The 16,642-nt window shown below is 36.9% G+C and overlaps 1 protein-coding gene across 1 annotated transcript in view; it reads left to right on the top strand.

The window, feature by feature from the left end:
- The window catches only part of ATP6V1D (ATPase H+ transporting V1 subunit D), a 17,880-nt gene extending 1,739 nt beyond the window's left edge, over positions 1–16,141 (top strand). The window contains exons 2-9 of the mRNA XM_027843753.1: positions 4,466–4,583; positions 5,504–5,583; positions 6,601–6,668; positions 7,099–7,143; positions 7,650–7,753; positions 8,336–8,402; positions 14,129–14,207; positions 15,430–16,141. Coding sequence (XP_027699554.1) covers positions 4,466–4,583; positions 5,504–5,583; positions 6,601–6,668; positions 7,099–7,143; positions 7,650–7,753; positions 8,336–8,402; positions 14,129–14,207; positions 15,430–15,571 — 703 coding nt within the window. The 3' untranslated portion in view covers positions 15,572–16,141. The remainder of the gene's footprint in view (positions 1–4,465; positions 4,584–5,503; positions 5,584–6,600; positions 6,669–7,098; positions 7,144–7,649; positions 7,754–8,335; positions 8,403–14,128; positions 14,208–15,429) is intronic.
- Positions 16,142–16,642: the final 501 nt, after the last annotated feature.

The following is a 16,642-nucleotide window of genomic DNA, read 5'->3' on the forward strand; positions in this document are numbered from 1 at the left end:
GCACATACTATATAAATGTTATTTGTTATTATTAATATTATTATTTGAACCTAAGTCTTGGTGTCTCTGAGGTTAGTTCTGTGTCAAGTATGCCTAGCTGCCCTTCTTTCTATATAAAAAAGTAAATACAGGCTACTTTAGGGAAAATCAGGAAAAAGCCTTTTCCTGGTTCTTGAACTAAGCTTTAAAGAATTTAGGAATTTTAAGTGCCTGAGGTAAGAAGGGAATGCAGTCCAGGCATGGAGAAATAGGCTGAACAGAGGAATGTTTTGTGTGAGGAAGTATAGAAAGGCCAGTTTGGCTGTGCCTGTCTAGAGTGCATAATAGGGAATCAGGTCTGGAAACAGGTTGGAGTCAGGTTGTAAATGGTTTTAAGTTTGTATTGGGTCCTAGAGGCTATAGGGGCCTACAGGAGTTTCCTTATTCATAAAATGTAGTAAATGACTTTTGAAGTCTTCTACCTCTATGATATTAGCCTATATTGCAGAGAATCCAAGTTAGAACTTGGGGCAGCTAAGTGGCTCAATAGATAGAGTACCAGGTTGGAGTCAGGAAGACCTGAGTTCAAGTTTGGACTCACTAGTTGTGTGACCCTGAGCAATTCACTTTAACCTCTGTTTGCCTCAGTTTCCTCAGCTGTAAAATGAATATAGTAACAGCAACTACCTCAAAGAGATGTTGTGAGGATCAAATGAGATAATAATTGTGAAGCATTTAGATGGTGCCTGGCATATAGTAAGCATTATGTAGATGTTAGCTATTATCATTATTATAATTTATTATTACTGTTATTTTCTAGTGAGTAACCTACTTATTCCTTTCCATGCTGTGGTGGTGCTGGTTTGATTTCACAGAATATTAAGGCTGGAAAGATAGAGGCCAAATAGTTGAGTTCATTTAACAGATGAGAAGACTAAGGGTCAGAGAGAGAAGTGACGTGCTAAAGATCACCCAAGTACTAAGTGGAACTGAGGATTCTTGACTTTGAGACCAGTGATCTTACAACTGCAATATAATTATCTCCTGCTCTTCTTGTGAATAAGATGACTTTTGACCAATATTTACTTAAGTGCATGTGAAAGAAAATATTAAATAGTAATTTTAGAAAGTTTTCTTAAGCAAGTTGCAAAGTCAAAAAATGAAGTCCCCTTAAAGGCCAAAATAATAAACTGTACTTTTAAGAATGTGGGCTGCTTTCTGTTAGAGAAGAATATACTCTTGGTTACCCTCCTCAGAGGATTCTTTGTAATTACAACTACATTCAATTATAGTTATCTCTCTTTTAATTTCCAAGCTATCTATATTTTTAAAATTTGTGGCATGAAAATAGTCCTCTTAGGTTTTAGACTAGGAAGTACTAGTTGTGTGGATGTGGAAATTACCCCATGATGTGTATGTGTATGGGCATGCTGATGAGGAAAAGATTCAAATACAGGGAGTAATCTGTTGTCAGAACACATTAATTTTTCCAGGGGCTGGCAGCAGACATTTTGTCATATAGTCAGATGTCTTTGATTCAGCTGGAAAGAAAGCTATCATCATGCAAACTGAAGGCCACAGTTAAAAGTGGTAGTGAATTGCTGTGGAATTGAGATATTTCATTTTGAAAATCTGGGCAGCTCAGAATAAAGAAGCAATATACACATTTGTAACTCATTAGCAAAAATGGAAAGTAAGGGGAAAATTGCTAGAGTTGCAATCAGTAGAGATCTGGATTCAAATTCTACCTCTTATATTTACCAGCTATAAGTGTTATGGGCAGGTCATGTTCTTCTGAGCTGCAATTTCTCCATCCGAAAAATGGGGAATAATAACACCTGTGATACCTTCTTCACAGGATTCATATGAGATTATATATGTAAAACATCATATATAAATATTAGCTATTCTTATTCACTTATAGTGTTGTGAAATGCTGTACTTGGTACCTTTACCCACTCTTGCCAGAGGAATAAAAACATGTAAAGTGTGCAGGATAATAATACAAGCTTATATACATAACAGGTTGTGATCTAGCAAAAACTGGTCTGCTTCTTAGTTGTACTTCCAGAAAACTGTTGTGTCAAAATGTTATAGTCCTGTGATACTCTTAGTATTATAGGAAGTAGAATGGGTGAAACAAAAACATCTATGACATTTAGAGTTAGAATGGACTTTAGGTGCACATCCCACTCCACCATTTTACAGATAAAAATAATAATCATTAGCTAGCACTTACTAGTATGAGTTACGTGCCAGGTACTGTAACAGCAGTCCTGGGAGGTAAGTATTGTTACTATCTCCTTGAGGAGGTAAGTGACTTTCCTAAGACCATACACTCTGCCATTTATTGGCAGAGTCTAGATTTGAACCCAGAAACTCTGATTCCAAATCCTGTGTTCTTTTCAGTATAATGCCCTAATCTGTACACTCCAGGTAAGAAAGAATTCAGTTCAAAGTAAGGTCCTTTGCTTAGAGGCAGACTGGGTTTGAAGATAAATAGTAAAAACCAAGGAGGTTTCTTGAATATTTTTTAGGCTTTGAGCAAGTTACTTTTTGCTCTTAAGAAGCTCTAATAAAAGATTTTGAGCAGCTCCACTTCTTTTGGTAACTGATAAAAGGAGTACCATAACCATTAGCGGGAATAACTATGTGTTGATTCAGTATGCAAGAACACATTCTATATTTTGTGTTTTAAAAATGTTGACTCTAGAGAAATTACTAGAAAGCAAAAGAGTTTTCTACTGCTAATTATCTCACTTTCATCTCTCTTTCTGTTACTATTTGGTGCCCATCAAGTTACATCTAAAAAGAATACTCTCCATCTCCTGCTTCCATTACCTCATAATTCCCCTGAAGTCTTGACTTTTGTCTCTGTTGTAGTACTGAAACTATACCTTTTCTCTGTCTCTGCCCTCTGTAACATCTGATAATAATTTCTCCTTGGAACTCTTGTCTATCTTAGTTAAGTCTCCAATAAACCACTTTAGAGTTTGGAGAAAAAAGGATTTTGCTAAACTCATCTGTGTTAAAAATTTCAACAATGATTGTAAGGCTGCATTGTGGTTTCTAGTATCAGAAGGTGAAGTCATGTTTGAAATAGTTTTGACTCTGAATGTAAACAGTGTGGTTTGTGAATTGTACACACTCAGATGGTTACCTCCTGCTTAGGCAAGAAACTGAACCAGTCCTGGTTAGCAGGACCTAGTTCATGATGTAAAGTTGGAAATTGTATTTAATTCTTTTAAAGATACAAACTTAAAAAAAAAAACCCTTAAACTATTCTCTTTATAATGTAAAGAAGCCTGTCTCCTGGTGCCTCTCATCTCTAGTTTATAGGGTTCAAATTCTCATATTTACTCAAGAACTTAGACTATGGCATTTTTCTTTTAGTGTCATTGAGTATACCAGCCAATGTTATCATTAAAGCTAATAATGATTCCAATGGTATTTCTGTTTGTTTGTTTGTTTTTTGAAAAGCAGTAGAAGAAAAAACTAATATATTTTGGATTCAGCATTTATGTCACATGCAGCAGCTTAGGATCATTGATTTATAGCTAGAAGGGACCTTAAAGGTCATCTAGTCTAACTCCCTTATTTTATAAATGAGGTCATCTTGTGTAGCCTCCTAACTTTACAGATGAGGAGACTGAGCCCCAGAGAAGGGAAGTGACTTGCCCAAGGCCGTACAGGTATACCTTCTCTCATGAAACAATTTTGGGTCCTTAGGTTGTATAATTGACTACTAATCTTGTATGTTATTGACCTTAATGATAAAATTTCTTTAAATGATTGCAGTTAGAATAATCATTTTTATTATTTTCTTTTAAAGTAATGCTAAGTTTTGAGGAGGAGAACAGGAAGGAAAAATGCTGTATAATTTCAGCTTCTTAGCAACTCCACATTTATTAGACAGCTAGTAGCTCTTATAATAATAATAGCTCACATTTCTTTAGAACCTTAAAATTAAGCATATTACATAATGTTTGGTATTCAGGGTCTTAACTGAAGATTTTCAAGTGCTCTAGTCTGATTTTAGAAATACTCTTAGGCAATTGAAAATTTTGCACAGAAAATGTAATTTATTGCACAAGTCACAGTTATTACACTAAGCTGGCATTAAAAACAGATTTTTATTTACATTCCATTACAACTAGGTAGAACTAATTGCAGGTGCAAAAGGAGGAGTATTTTCAGTTCTAATTTAGTTCTTCCTTCATTATAAATATGGCATATTTACAGGCTACATGGCATTCTTCTTAGCATCTTAATAGAAATATGGACCTATAGAGTTAGAAAAATTAATTAAACTTGCACATTCAAGTGGTGGATAGCCCGCCTGGCAACCTTATTTAGATACCATGGCATCAAAGCAGGGGTCGAATGTAATTTTGCCAATTTGTGTGGGAAACGTTTGTGCATGATCTTGTTCTCTTAGATGATATTAAGGATTTTGTATAACTGTGATTATTTCTATTGGAATTAGGGCACAGACCATTATGAAGGCTCGATTAAAAGGAGCACAGACAGGCCGAAATCTCTTAAAGAAAAAATCTGATGCCTTGACTCTTCGATTTCGGCAGATCTTAAAGAAGATCATTGAGGTACTATGAGTTTTGCTTTTGATCAGAATTGTATGAGAATTCAGTATGATTGATTATGCTTTTATTTATCTTTAGTTTTGTTGTTTCCTGACTTGAATATTTCACTTTTCATTAGAGTAAAAGGAAAGAAAATGAAAGGTCAGTTTTGCTTACTAGTGATTGGAAAATAGTTTGAGGAAAAGGGCATTGATAGGGGCAGCTAGGTGGTGCAGGGGATAGAGCACCGGCTCTGAAGTCAGGAGGACCTGAGTTCAAATCCGGCCTCAGTCATGTAACACTTACTAGCTGTGTGACCCTGGGCAAGTCACTTAACCCCAGTTGCCTAAAAAAAGAAAAAAAAGAAAAGGGCATTGAAACATCAAATTTCTAAAACATCAGTGGAAATCATTTATCCTTGTGTACTCCATTTTCCATTAATGTAGTTAAATTTGAACGTTGGTAGTATACACTATCAAGTATAATTTCTGTGTCAACTGACTTAGCTTAATTGTTTTGTTTTTAACATGGAGGAGTTTAATAGGCAATGACCGTGATGTAAAAATACAACAATAAAAAGATTTTTAAAAATTTCATTTTTCTCCCACATTTCTGCTGATGTAAATCAAACATCTCAAGCTAAAATGGGAATAAATCTTTTGGCCCTGATGTTACTACGTTAATAACACAGAATGCATGGCGTTATAGAGCATCAAGCTGGTAGCGTGGCACAGTGTGGAAAGACCAGTGAGTCCATGTTCAGTTGGACCTTGGTTAGATTCCTGTCCCTGTGATTGCTACCAGTGTAATACCTGGACAAATGATTAGCTCTTGGCCTTGGTCTGGACTAAGTGGCCCCCAGAGTCCCTTTCCACCCTGACCTTATCAGAATCTTGCCTATAGGCAACTTAGTTTTGTCAATTTTTGATTTGTATTCTTGACAGACCAAAATGCTAATGGGTGAAGTGATGCGAGAAGCTGCTTTCTCACTTGCTGAGGCCAAATTCACAGCTGGTGACTTCAGGTGAGACAATCTACGGAGGACATTAGGTAAAAAATAAGTAGTATGTGGCTTTCTAGAGCCACAGCCTGCTAGTAGCCTTTGGAGTGAACCTGGATTTTATGAATAGGCTGATGTGTCCAGAGATTTGCATTTGTATCCTGGCTCCGCCATTAATTGACTAGATGACAAGTTATATCTCTGTAGGTTTTCTAGGTCTGTTTTCTCATTTGGGGGATTTGGGCTGAAAATGACTAAATTTCTTTTAGTGTTAACATACTATCATGCTAAATAATAGACTCTGTAATTTTTGCAACTCTGTGAATAGTTCTGACAGGATAGCTACTCAATACTGACTTTTAGAACAGATTGTATCCTGAGAATTGAATGAATAAGTGTTACATAGAGATATAGAATGGTAAAGGGAGGATGAGGGTGAAGGAGCTGGAGAGCTGTTATTATATAATAATAATAATTTGTATGTTTTATAAATGGATTTGGCAATCCCACAGAGTCCTGTTGTTCTGTCTTAACAAAATTTACAGCATTTCATTCAGGTAAGACTCAGGATAGAAACGTGGGACACTTATTAATTGGCTACTTAATGACCAAATCCTGCAAGAAAAGAATAACATAATATAATTTAGACACCATTTACTACCAAAATATTGTAAGTAACATAAGAGTATTTTTCACATAGCTATATCTCCTATGCAAGTGGAAATATTTTAGCTTCAGTGACATTATAGATGTGTAGTTTCACTTTACTTCCCAAATTATTAGTTATTAGTTTTTTTCTCAATTAAAAAAAAATGTTTAGTATCTATTCTCTGAAGCTCTGCTCTGGCAGGAGGAAAGATTTGTCTTCATTCTTCTGACTGCAGTTTTTCAGTGATTAATGTTAAGCCCTGATCCATACTCTCCCTTCTGTCATTTACAATTTAATGTAAAAATTAGAAATAGTGGGATCCTTTAGGTTAATTTTTCTCATGAAAATTTAGCCAGGTTAAAATAAAATTTAATATTTTTTTTCTTCTGTAGTACCACTGTTATTCAGAATGTGAACAAAGCCCAAGTGAAGATCAGAGCAAAGAAAGATAATGTAGCAGGTAAGACTAATACTTTTAGAAATTTTTGGAGGCAGGATAAAATTATTCAGTTGAATTGCTTACCAAATAGATGTTTTCACTTTTTACTGAGAACTAAATTCATTTCAACCAACATTTATTAAAGAGTTACTACGTGGAAGGCACAGTTCTTGACAAAGATAAAAGACAATCCCTTATCCACTTTTAACTGATATGGCCATTCTATTAGGAACCAGAAGAGTTTTTTGCTGTTGGAAGGTGAAAATCCTATCAACATTTGTGAAAGGGGAGAGCTCCCCACACTTAATAGAGACTGGCTAATTCAAATATCCACTCCCATGATTTTTGAGGATTTGGCAAAAATGAAAAAGATTCCAAAATCAGTAAAGATAATTATACCTTGTTTTTCCTAAATTATTTTTTATAAATGTTAATAAACTTGTATTTATAGGTGTTACCTTGCCAGTGTTTGAACATTATCAAGAAGGAGCTGACAGTAAGTAGTAAATTATTTATCTTTTGTTGCCTGCATACTGTACAGTTGGGTAATTCTGATTCTCCTAAAATGAACCTAGTTATAGAGCAAATTATGGGATGGAACTCCTTGGAGATGATCATTTTGTAGTAATTTTTATAATGGTCTCTGCCACAGAAAGAGGTAAGTGTTATTGAGCCATCTCCTTGTGTTGTATATGGTGGGAGAGACAGAAGTTTAATGCTCAATTCAACAAACAATAAATACCTATTACGTGAAGGATGGACAAAGTCCTTTACAAAAGGCTAAGATGACATCGGCTTTCTTATGCTCAGTTGCATTCCTTGGAATCGCAGGGAAGCCCTACTTCTCACTGAGTACGTGTTTTTTGATTTAGTCACATTGTAAGTTGCTAAATGTAAGCAGCTCTCAGCCTCTTGATATGTTATGTTCTTGGGAGAGAAATAAGGAGAAAAGCATTGATTTTTATCTTTTGTAGTAATGTTTTTTTTACTGGTTAATTTCAGGTTATGAATTGACTGGTTTGGCCAGAGGTGGGGAACAGCTGGCCAAACTGAAGAGGAATTATGCCAAAGCAGTGGAGCTGCTGGTGGAACTAGCATCACTGCAGGTCAGTCGAAGTGTCAGGAAGACTAAAAAGTCCAGTTTCCAGTTGTTGAATCTTGGACCTAAGTAGCATGCAAAGAAATAGCGCTTAAACTTCCTGAGAACCTGAATAAATGGGAAACAAATCTAAGGTCTGCTCGTTTAAGATGAAATGAATTTTATGCTGTCATCTCCAGTGTTTGCCACTGTCAAGGTATTTTACTAGTATGATTAGCAAGACTTCATATGTTAAAAATAGGAAAGTGGCATCTAAAAGACTGTAGAAGAATGACTTTGTTCTTATTAATATGTGTACATATCCTTTTACCATTATTCCTAAGTTAATATCTGTATCTCTTCTTAACATGCTTGGTCTTCTTAACAGGTTTGGTCAAAGGGATTTAATTTTAATCAGAGTAAAAATGCAATAGTGTTACAATTCTGTAGGACCCCAATGTCTTATTAGAAATCTGCATTTTAAAAACATCTCAAGAAGTGGGTTTGCTTCCAGAAAAGTTTTTTCAGCATTTGGAGCTGAGCCAGATGAGTTGATTATACTGGTCATGAGCAAAAGTTTACCTATTTATAATTTGTTGTCTTTTCTTAGACTTCATTTGTTACACTGGATGAGGCCATTAAAATTACGAACAGACGGGTGAATGCCATTGAGCATGGTGAGTATGAGCAGCTATAGAAGACGTAGTTTCAAAAAAAGTACCAGAACCCACTCTACATACAGGAAGAATTCCCAAGCTCTCCTGTGTTTCTTTAGTTCTTTATTATGTGCATATCCATTCCTTGTTCTCCGTCCCACTCTTCTCCCAAAACAAAACATTGAACATTTAACATATTTCAGGCCCCAGTTTTGTCCTTGTTAAATGTGCTTAATCCTTCCTTTGCCTAGAATAAGATCCTCATAAGTTGTATGAAGCCCATTCAGTCAGTAAATACTTAATAAGCACCTATGTTCTTGGCACTGTGCTAAGTGCTGGAGATACAAAAAGAAGCAAAAGACAAATAGTACAAACAAGCTATATACAGAATAAATAGGAAACAATTAAAGAGAGAAGGCATTGAGGGGTTGGGAAGTACTATCTGTGGAAGATGAGATTTTAATTGGTACTTGAAAGAAGCCAGGGAAACCAGTAAGTAGAGATGAGTAGGAGGAGTATTCTAGATATGGGGGACTATGCCCATAACTAAGAGATGGAATGTCTCAGTCATGGAACAGCAAGGAGGCTAATGTCACTACATCAAAGAGTATATAACAGATAGTAAAGTGTAAGAAGATTGGGAGTGAGGAAGGAGTGTTGGTTATTTGCCTAGGCCAGAGTATTTTATATTTGATCCTGGAGGTGACACGGAGCCACTGGAGTTTATTGAGTATAAGGGCCTGACATAGTTAGACCTGTGTTTTAGGAAATTAACTCTGACTGCTAACCAAAGAATGGAGGATGGATTGGGGTGGGGGGAGATTTGAGGCAGGCAGACACACCAGCAGACTATTGCAGCAGTCTAAGCATGAGGTGATGAGGCATTGCACCAGAGTGGTGATAATGCCAGAGGAGAAAGGAGATGTGCAACAGCTTGTAGATTGAAAGTGAGGAATCCAGAATGAGTCCTAGGTTGTGAGTGTAAGGGACTAGGAAGCTGACATTGGTCTCAACAGTAATAGAGGTTAGGAGGGGAAAAGCTTTAATGGGAAACGATAACGAATCCCATTGTGGACGTGTTGAGTTTAAGATGTTTACTGGATATCCAGTTTGAGATGTGTGAAAGGCAGTTGGAGATGTTAGATTGGAGGTCAGCAGAGAGGTTGGAACAGGATAGATAAATTTGAGATTCATTAGCATGGAAATGATAATTAAATACTTGGGAGCTGATGAGATTACCTGCTGAAGTAGTATAGAGGGGGAAGTATAGAAGAGAAGATGCCCAGGACAGAACCCTGTAGTACTCCTATAGTTGGAGGATGTTATTTGGGTGAGGATCCAGCAAAGAAGACAGAGTAGGAGGCTTCAGGTAAGTAAGAGGGAATCCAGGAGAAAGTGATGTTCTGAAACCTAGAGAGAAGAGAATATCAGGGAGGAGAGAGTGATCAACAGTGTCACACCTGCAGAGGTCAAAAAGAATGAGGATTGGAAAAAAGCCATTGGATTGCCAATTCAGAGATCATTGGTAACTTTGGAGAGAGAAGCTTAGGTGGAATGATGAGGTCAGAATCCATATCATAAGACTAAGAAGAGAGTGAGAGGAGAGAAAGTGGAAACACCTGTTATAGATGGCCTTCTCAGGAAGTTTAGCCACAAAGGACAGAAAGAGATACAGGATGATAGGGGGTATGGAAGGATCAAGTTAGGGTTTTTTGAGGATGGAGCAGAGTCCATGGCCATTGTTTGTAGGCAGTAGAGAAAGATCTGATAAGGAGAAACTGAAGATAAGTAGTGGAGTGGGGATAATAGAGGGGTCAGTCTGTTGGAAGTGGTGGGATGGAATGGGATCACTCATGTATATAAAGAAGTAAGGCCACCTGAAGAGGTGAGACAAGGGTTGAGGAAGATGGCAGAAGGATCTGATAGGAGATGAGGAAGATGGGAAAAGAGGGGAGTTCACAGCAAGTGGTCTCAGTTTTTTTCTGTAAAATATGAAGCAAGGTCTTCAGCTGAGAGTGGGGAAGGGGGTAAGGGGGAACTGTGGGAAGTTTGATGAAAGTTTGGAAGAGCTGCCGTGGGGAGTAGGATTTCGAGTTGGTAGGGAATATGTAAAAGGATAGTCTAGCAGAAATGAGGACCCACTTGAGGTTGTATAACATAAATTTGTAGTGGACCCAGTTGGAACAATTGTGTGATTTTTTTTTTCTTTTTGCCCCTTCATTCATGAGCATGTCTATAGGAGTAAAGGTAGTGAATTGTGGGAGTAGTCCATGAGGTAAGACTTATATCACAGTTAGTGATATAAGGAGATCAGGGACTCGAGAAGAGGATAATATAGAGTTTAACTGATCGATCAGTGAATCAAGATAGGGAAAGAGGAGGGGCTAATGCAGGGGAGATGATCTGGGAGAGAACTGAGGGGTTGAAAGATTAGAGATCACAGAGTGGACAAAGAGTAGGGTCTGGAAAGGGAAGGCAGAGGGAAAGATGAAGAGCCAGTAAGTTATGGCCAGATAATGGGGATTTTAGAATTCTTGGTTTTTTGTTTGTTTGTTTGGTTTGTTTTGTTTTTAGGCAATTGGGGTTAAGTGACTTGCCCAGGGTCACACAGCTAGTAAGTGACAAGTGTTTGGTCTGAGGCCGCATTTGAACTCAGGTCCTCCTGACTTCAGGGCTGGTGCTCTATCCACTGTGGCACCTAGCTGCCCCAGGATTTTAGAATTTTTGAACATGGTGGTGGGGCATTTCTGGGTGATGGCAAGATTAAGGGAATGACCATCTTTGTGTGTGGCTGAAGTCAGAAGGAAGGAGTAGTTAGTTAGTTGAGTGGTTAGGTTGTTTGAAGGAGAGTCAGTGTTAATTAATATTAAATTAATTAAAATTCCCTATTATGAGACAAGTGTTGGGGAAGAGAGAGAAATTGTGAGCCAGTTCCAAACTTGTTGAAGGAGGAAGGGGAGTGACCTTATCTGTCAATAGTAATTAATCAGGATTTTGATTGGGTGGCAGATAAGAATTGCATGAACCTCAGTGTAGGAGAGGTTACTGAGTGAAGGAGGAGAACCTGGAAGTGGCCGTGAGGAGTAAATGAGCGGAGGGGAATGAGTGAAGGCGCAGTCAGTACTGGAAAGGGTGGCCAGATTTCAGTCATTACTAGAAGATGGAAGGAGTGGGAGAGGAAAAGATTTATGATGAAAACGAGTTTGTTGTCTATGGAACAGGCTGCATCAGGGCTCTAGAATTATAGTTGGTCATTGCATTGATCAACATTTTCAAGTCTTCCAGGGTTGTTTTTCTTTATAATGTGGTTATCATATAAATTGTTCTCCTGATTCCGCTCGCTTCACTCTGCAGTATTTCATATAAATCCTCTGAAATCACCCTTTCATCATTTCTAATGATATAATAGTATTCCATTATTTTCATGTACTGTAATTTGTTCAGCTCTGTGTGTGTGTGTGTGTGTGTGTGTGTGTATGTATCTGTGTGTGTCTGTGTCCTTTTCCTTTTTCTTTGATTTCTGTAGTATAGGCGTAGTAGTAGTTCCACTGGTTCAAAGGCTGTAGTTCCAAATTGCTTTCCAGAATGGTTGGACTAGTTCACAGCTTCTCCACTAATGTATTATTGTACCTGTTTTTCCACAGCCTCTCCAATATTGACTAAAATAATCTTTTTTCACCTTTGCCAAGTTTCTGGGTATGAAGTAAAACTTTGTGGTTGTTCTGATTTGCATTTCTCTTAATCATTTAGAGTATTCTTCATATGTTGAATAGTTTTCAGTTCTTTTGAGAACTCTTCTCTTTCTTTTTTTTTCCTTTTTGGTGAGGCAATCGGGGTTAAGTGACTTGCCCGAGGTCACACAGCTAGAAAGTGTCAAGTGTGTGAGGCTGGATTTGAACTCAGATCTCCTGACTCCAAGGCTGCTTTTGAGAACTCTTGTTCATATCTCTTGATAACTTATTTATTTGGAAATGGCTTTTTTTCATATATTTATTATATTTCTATATCACAGAAATCAAACCCTTACTCGAGATGATTGATGCAAAGTTCCCCCCCAGGTGATTGTTTCTTTTTAGTCTAGATGAGTTAGTTTTGTTTGTGCAAAAGTTTTTCAGTTTCATGTAATCAAAATTTTTCTTTTTTGCAATTGCTTCTATTTCTTTTTTGGTTTTTACCTCCCTCTGGGTTTTGAAAAAGGTAAATGTCCTGCTTCTCTCCTCATGTTTTTTTTTTAATTCTTTATATTCTAATTTCTTATGGTTAAGTAATATTCCATTGTATTTCTGTGTTACAGTTTATTCATTCCCAAAAGGATAGTCATGAAAATTTTGGCACATATGGATGAAACCTTTTTTTCCTGTCTTTGACTTTCTGGGGGGTGGGTGGGAGTGTAATATGCCTAGCAGAAGAGGTCAAAGAGTATGTACATTTCATTTTATTTATTTTAATAGATTTTTATTGATAACTTCATTATTTGGTAGAAACAATAATCCTAACTTCCTACTCTCATCCAAGGTAGATTTATTTTTCCTTAAAAGGCTAAACTATTCTTTAGACTTAATTGGTTTAGGTTACTAATAGTTTAGGACATTGACATTACTTTCTGATCACTTGAGTACAAACTTCATGGTCTATAAAATGATTCTTTGCAGACCACTATGAGCAACTCAGATGTAGGGGAGCTCTGCTTACCTGAAGCAGCTTGCAGTATCTTTGATGCGTATCTTTATTAAATAATGTTTTCCTCATATGGCTAAAGAAATCTCTTTTTGTTAACTGTTGAATGACCTATGAGCGTATTCATTCTGGTATTGAAACTAAATAATTAGACACCTGATCTGAGTCAGGCCCAGCCTGAAACATTTCTTATAATAAATTTAAAAAAAAAAGGAAAAATGCAGTGCACCATGCTCTGTAGATTAAAAGATCAGGGGGAGGTACCTTTTCATCTCTCTTCTCTAGGGCCAAGCTTCTTTATAAATTTCTTAGCACTCAGTTTCAGTTTTTGTTTTTGTTCTTTCCATTTGCATTTTTACCGTTTGTCTATTGTTTTACTAGTTCTGTTATTTTACATCATTCCTAAGTCTTCCCATATTACTGTGTTTGTGATATTTTCACGATATTCTTTATATCACAGTAATAATTCCCTTGCATTTGTGTACCATAATTATTTTTAACCATTTCCAGTCAATGCGCATCTACTTCTTTCTTATGAAAGGTGCTGCTGTAAATATTTTGCTGTGTATGTTGTTTTGGGGGGCTATTTTTTTGTCACTGACCTCCTTGGGGTATATGCCTATCCATGTAATTTTGGAATCAATGGATGTGGACATTTAAATCACTTTGCATAGTAGTAAATGTTTACTAGAATTAAATTTCAACTTATTTTCTTATTTGATTGCTTTGTCTTTACGTGGCCTTTTAAAGAAATGAAAGCTTTACATTTCTTTAGTTTTCCTAGGTCTTTCTTAGGTAGGGAGAGAGCGAGTATTATTCATATCTTCGAATGAGTTAACTGATACCCCCAATAGAAAAGTGATTTGCATGGGCCTTAGTATTAGAATGGATTTATCTCCTTAACTTATTGTCTTTTTGTTTTAAATTAAGGAGTGAATTATTGTAATGTTATTCAGTTGTAATGTACAATTATCATAACATTGTATCATTGTAACATAGCATCAACATTTTATTGAGAGAAGAGGATGTGAAGATAATCTACCTTCTTACTGTGTCTTTTATTATTCTAGTGATCATTCCCCGGATTGAACGTACACTTACTTATATCATCACAGAACTGGATGAACGAGAGCGAGAAGAGTTTTATAGGTTTGTTGGGCTTGGCACTTGATGATTGGGGATATAACTTCTATATGACATTTCCTATTTAGCCCTTTCAGTTGTCTTTGATTTGATCAATAGAAAGCGTAAGGATATCATTGAAAACAAGAACTCTTATTTTGAAGGTTGGTGTGCTTTTGCTTCCTTGGACATAGTCTCTTCTTGTAACTTGAGTGGTGTCCTAGGACACCTAGGAGAGGGAGGGCGAGGTTTGGAACCCCAGCCCCATCTTCTTGCTCTGTATATGACCTTGGGCAAATAACTGAACCTCTCCCTTGGCCCAACTGGAAAATGAGGTAGTCGGACAAGATGACCTGTGTCGGCCCTTCAAGCTTCAAACTATGTTCTTGTCACTGGTTGAAAATGCTGTCAGATGCAACTGTTTCACTTTAAAATCCTTAAAATGAAGGGAGGGGAGGATAGCAGTGTTATTATCAGCCAATTACATGTTATGTGTATCCTGGAGAAAGTACTATGTATTGTGAGGAATAGGGAGAGAAGACAGTGTACTTAAAACAACTCATGAACAGCACAGTACAGGATGTAATGAAGTGCTGTCAGTTCTGTAGGAAATCTGGGGAGGTGAAGACGAGTGAAGGCTTGAGCAGTCAAGGAAGCCTTGATGATGGAGGGAGGGCTTTGAGGATGCCAAGAGTTTTGTTGTTTGGTTTTTTGACAGTGTAGATGTGTTATTTGTATCATTGCCATTATTGGATGCTTTTAGAACTACAATATTTAGGGCAAGTGTTCTTAACCATGAACTTCAATGGGAGAAAACATACATCGTTTATTTCAGTATAATTGGTTTACTTTGTTAGGTTTATTTTAATATTTTGTAAGAAGGGGTCCATTGATTTCTTGAGGCTGCTAAAGAAATTTATAACATAAAAAAGGTCAAGAACTACTAGTTTAGGGGCTAGACTGTTTGGACTCATGACCTAGAATTTTAATAAATATCTCAATTTAGATGCCTATTTTAGAGACCTCTAGTTAATATGTTCAAGGTATAATTCAGAAATTTGAATGTTAGAAGCTTCTAATTCTGCTTACTTATTATTTTAAAATTAAAATAGTAATTTAGGATTATTTCTGTCTGTGTGTTTATCATCCTTGCTAGGAGGAGGTGGTGGGGAGAGAAAGCAGGTTGTTGTAGCAGTGGTGTCTCGTTTAGTGTGGAGTAGCTTCTGGAAAAACTTTCCTTACTCTCCAGGTTAAAGAAAATACAGGAGAAGAAGAAGGTTCTCAAAGAGAAAACAGAGAGAGAATTGGAATTACGGAAAGCAGCTGGAGAAGTGTTGGAGCCTGCTAATCTACTGGCCGAAGAGAAAGATGACGATCTTCTGTTTGAATAGCCCTTCCTATTCTGTAGTCTTCTTTGAGACCTTGGCCTTGTGGTTTTCTTATAATACATGGTATCCAGGTTCTGTATGTAATGGGGCTATATGTTATAGCCCAGGAGTTCCACTAGCTGCTATTAAGTTATTGGGATTATTTGGAGAGATCATGATTATAATAGTCATTTGTAGGACTGACTGCTATTTAGTGGTAATTGACCAGCCTAGGAGCCAGTAGAACTACGACCTATTTATATTTCTCCCCTTCTGGGTCTGTGTATGTAAACAGAGTTGTGGTGGTTTATGCTTTAATCATATCTGAAAAAACATTCCTTTGAAAATAGCAGTGATCCATGCTGATACGTAGCCTGACTCCTACATACACAGCCATCGTTTTGATCTACTTTCAGCCTGTGCTTTTGTCACCGTGGTGCTTCAATCTAGTATTGTGTGAACAACATCACATCTTTTTTTTCTTGCATGGCTGGTCTCAGTCCTATGAAAGAAGACTTTCCCCTTCATTATGGAAGAAATTCTGCCAATTCCTATGTAACTGTAGTATAAGCAGAGTAAAAAATTTAAAAATGACTTGTTTTATTTGTTGTTATTCTGATTCCTTATTCCTCTTGGAACATAGTATAATAATGTTATCCAAAGCCTACCTCTTTTTTTTTTTTTTTTTTGTGAGGCAACGGGGATTAAGTGACTTGCCCAGGGTCACAACAGCTAGTAAGTGTTAAGTGTCTGGGGCTAGATTTGAACTCAGGTTCTCCTGACTCCAAGACCTGAGCTCTATCCACTGCACCACCTAGCTGCCCCTAAAGCCTGCCTCTTAAAAATGTTTTATTGATGACTTACGTTTTTATGCCAGTGATTTTTGGATATATTTGTAATCCCTGACTTCCCCCTTAAACCTTCCCTTATAACAAAAATAATTAATTGACATAGCAACTGTTTCTGATAGTGTATGCCTCAATCTGAAGCCATAATCTTTTACCTCTTAAGAGGAAGTGCTTCATCATTTAAGAATATGTTATATGGTACAAAATTTGGTCATTACCATTGATCTTAGTTCAGCTGCCTTTTCGC

The sequence above is a fragment of the Vombatus ursinus genome, unplaced genomic scaffold, assembly GCF_900497805.2.
Source record: "Vombatus ursinus unplaced genomic scaffold, bare-nosed wombat genome assembly UNPS02014926.1, whole genome shotgun sequence".
Lineage (NCBI taxonomy): Eukaryota > Metazoa > Chordata > Mammalia > Diprotodontia > Vombatidae > Vombatus > Vombatus ursinus.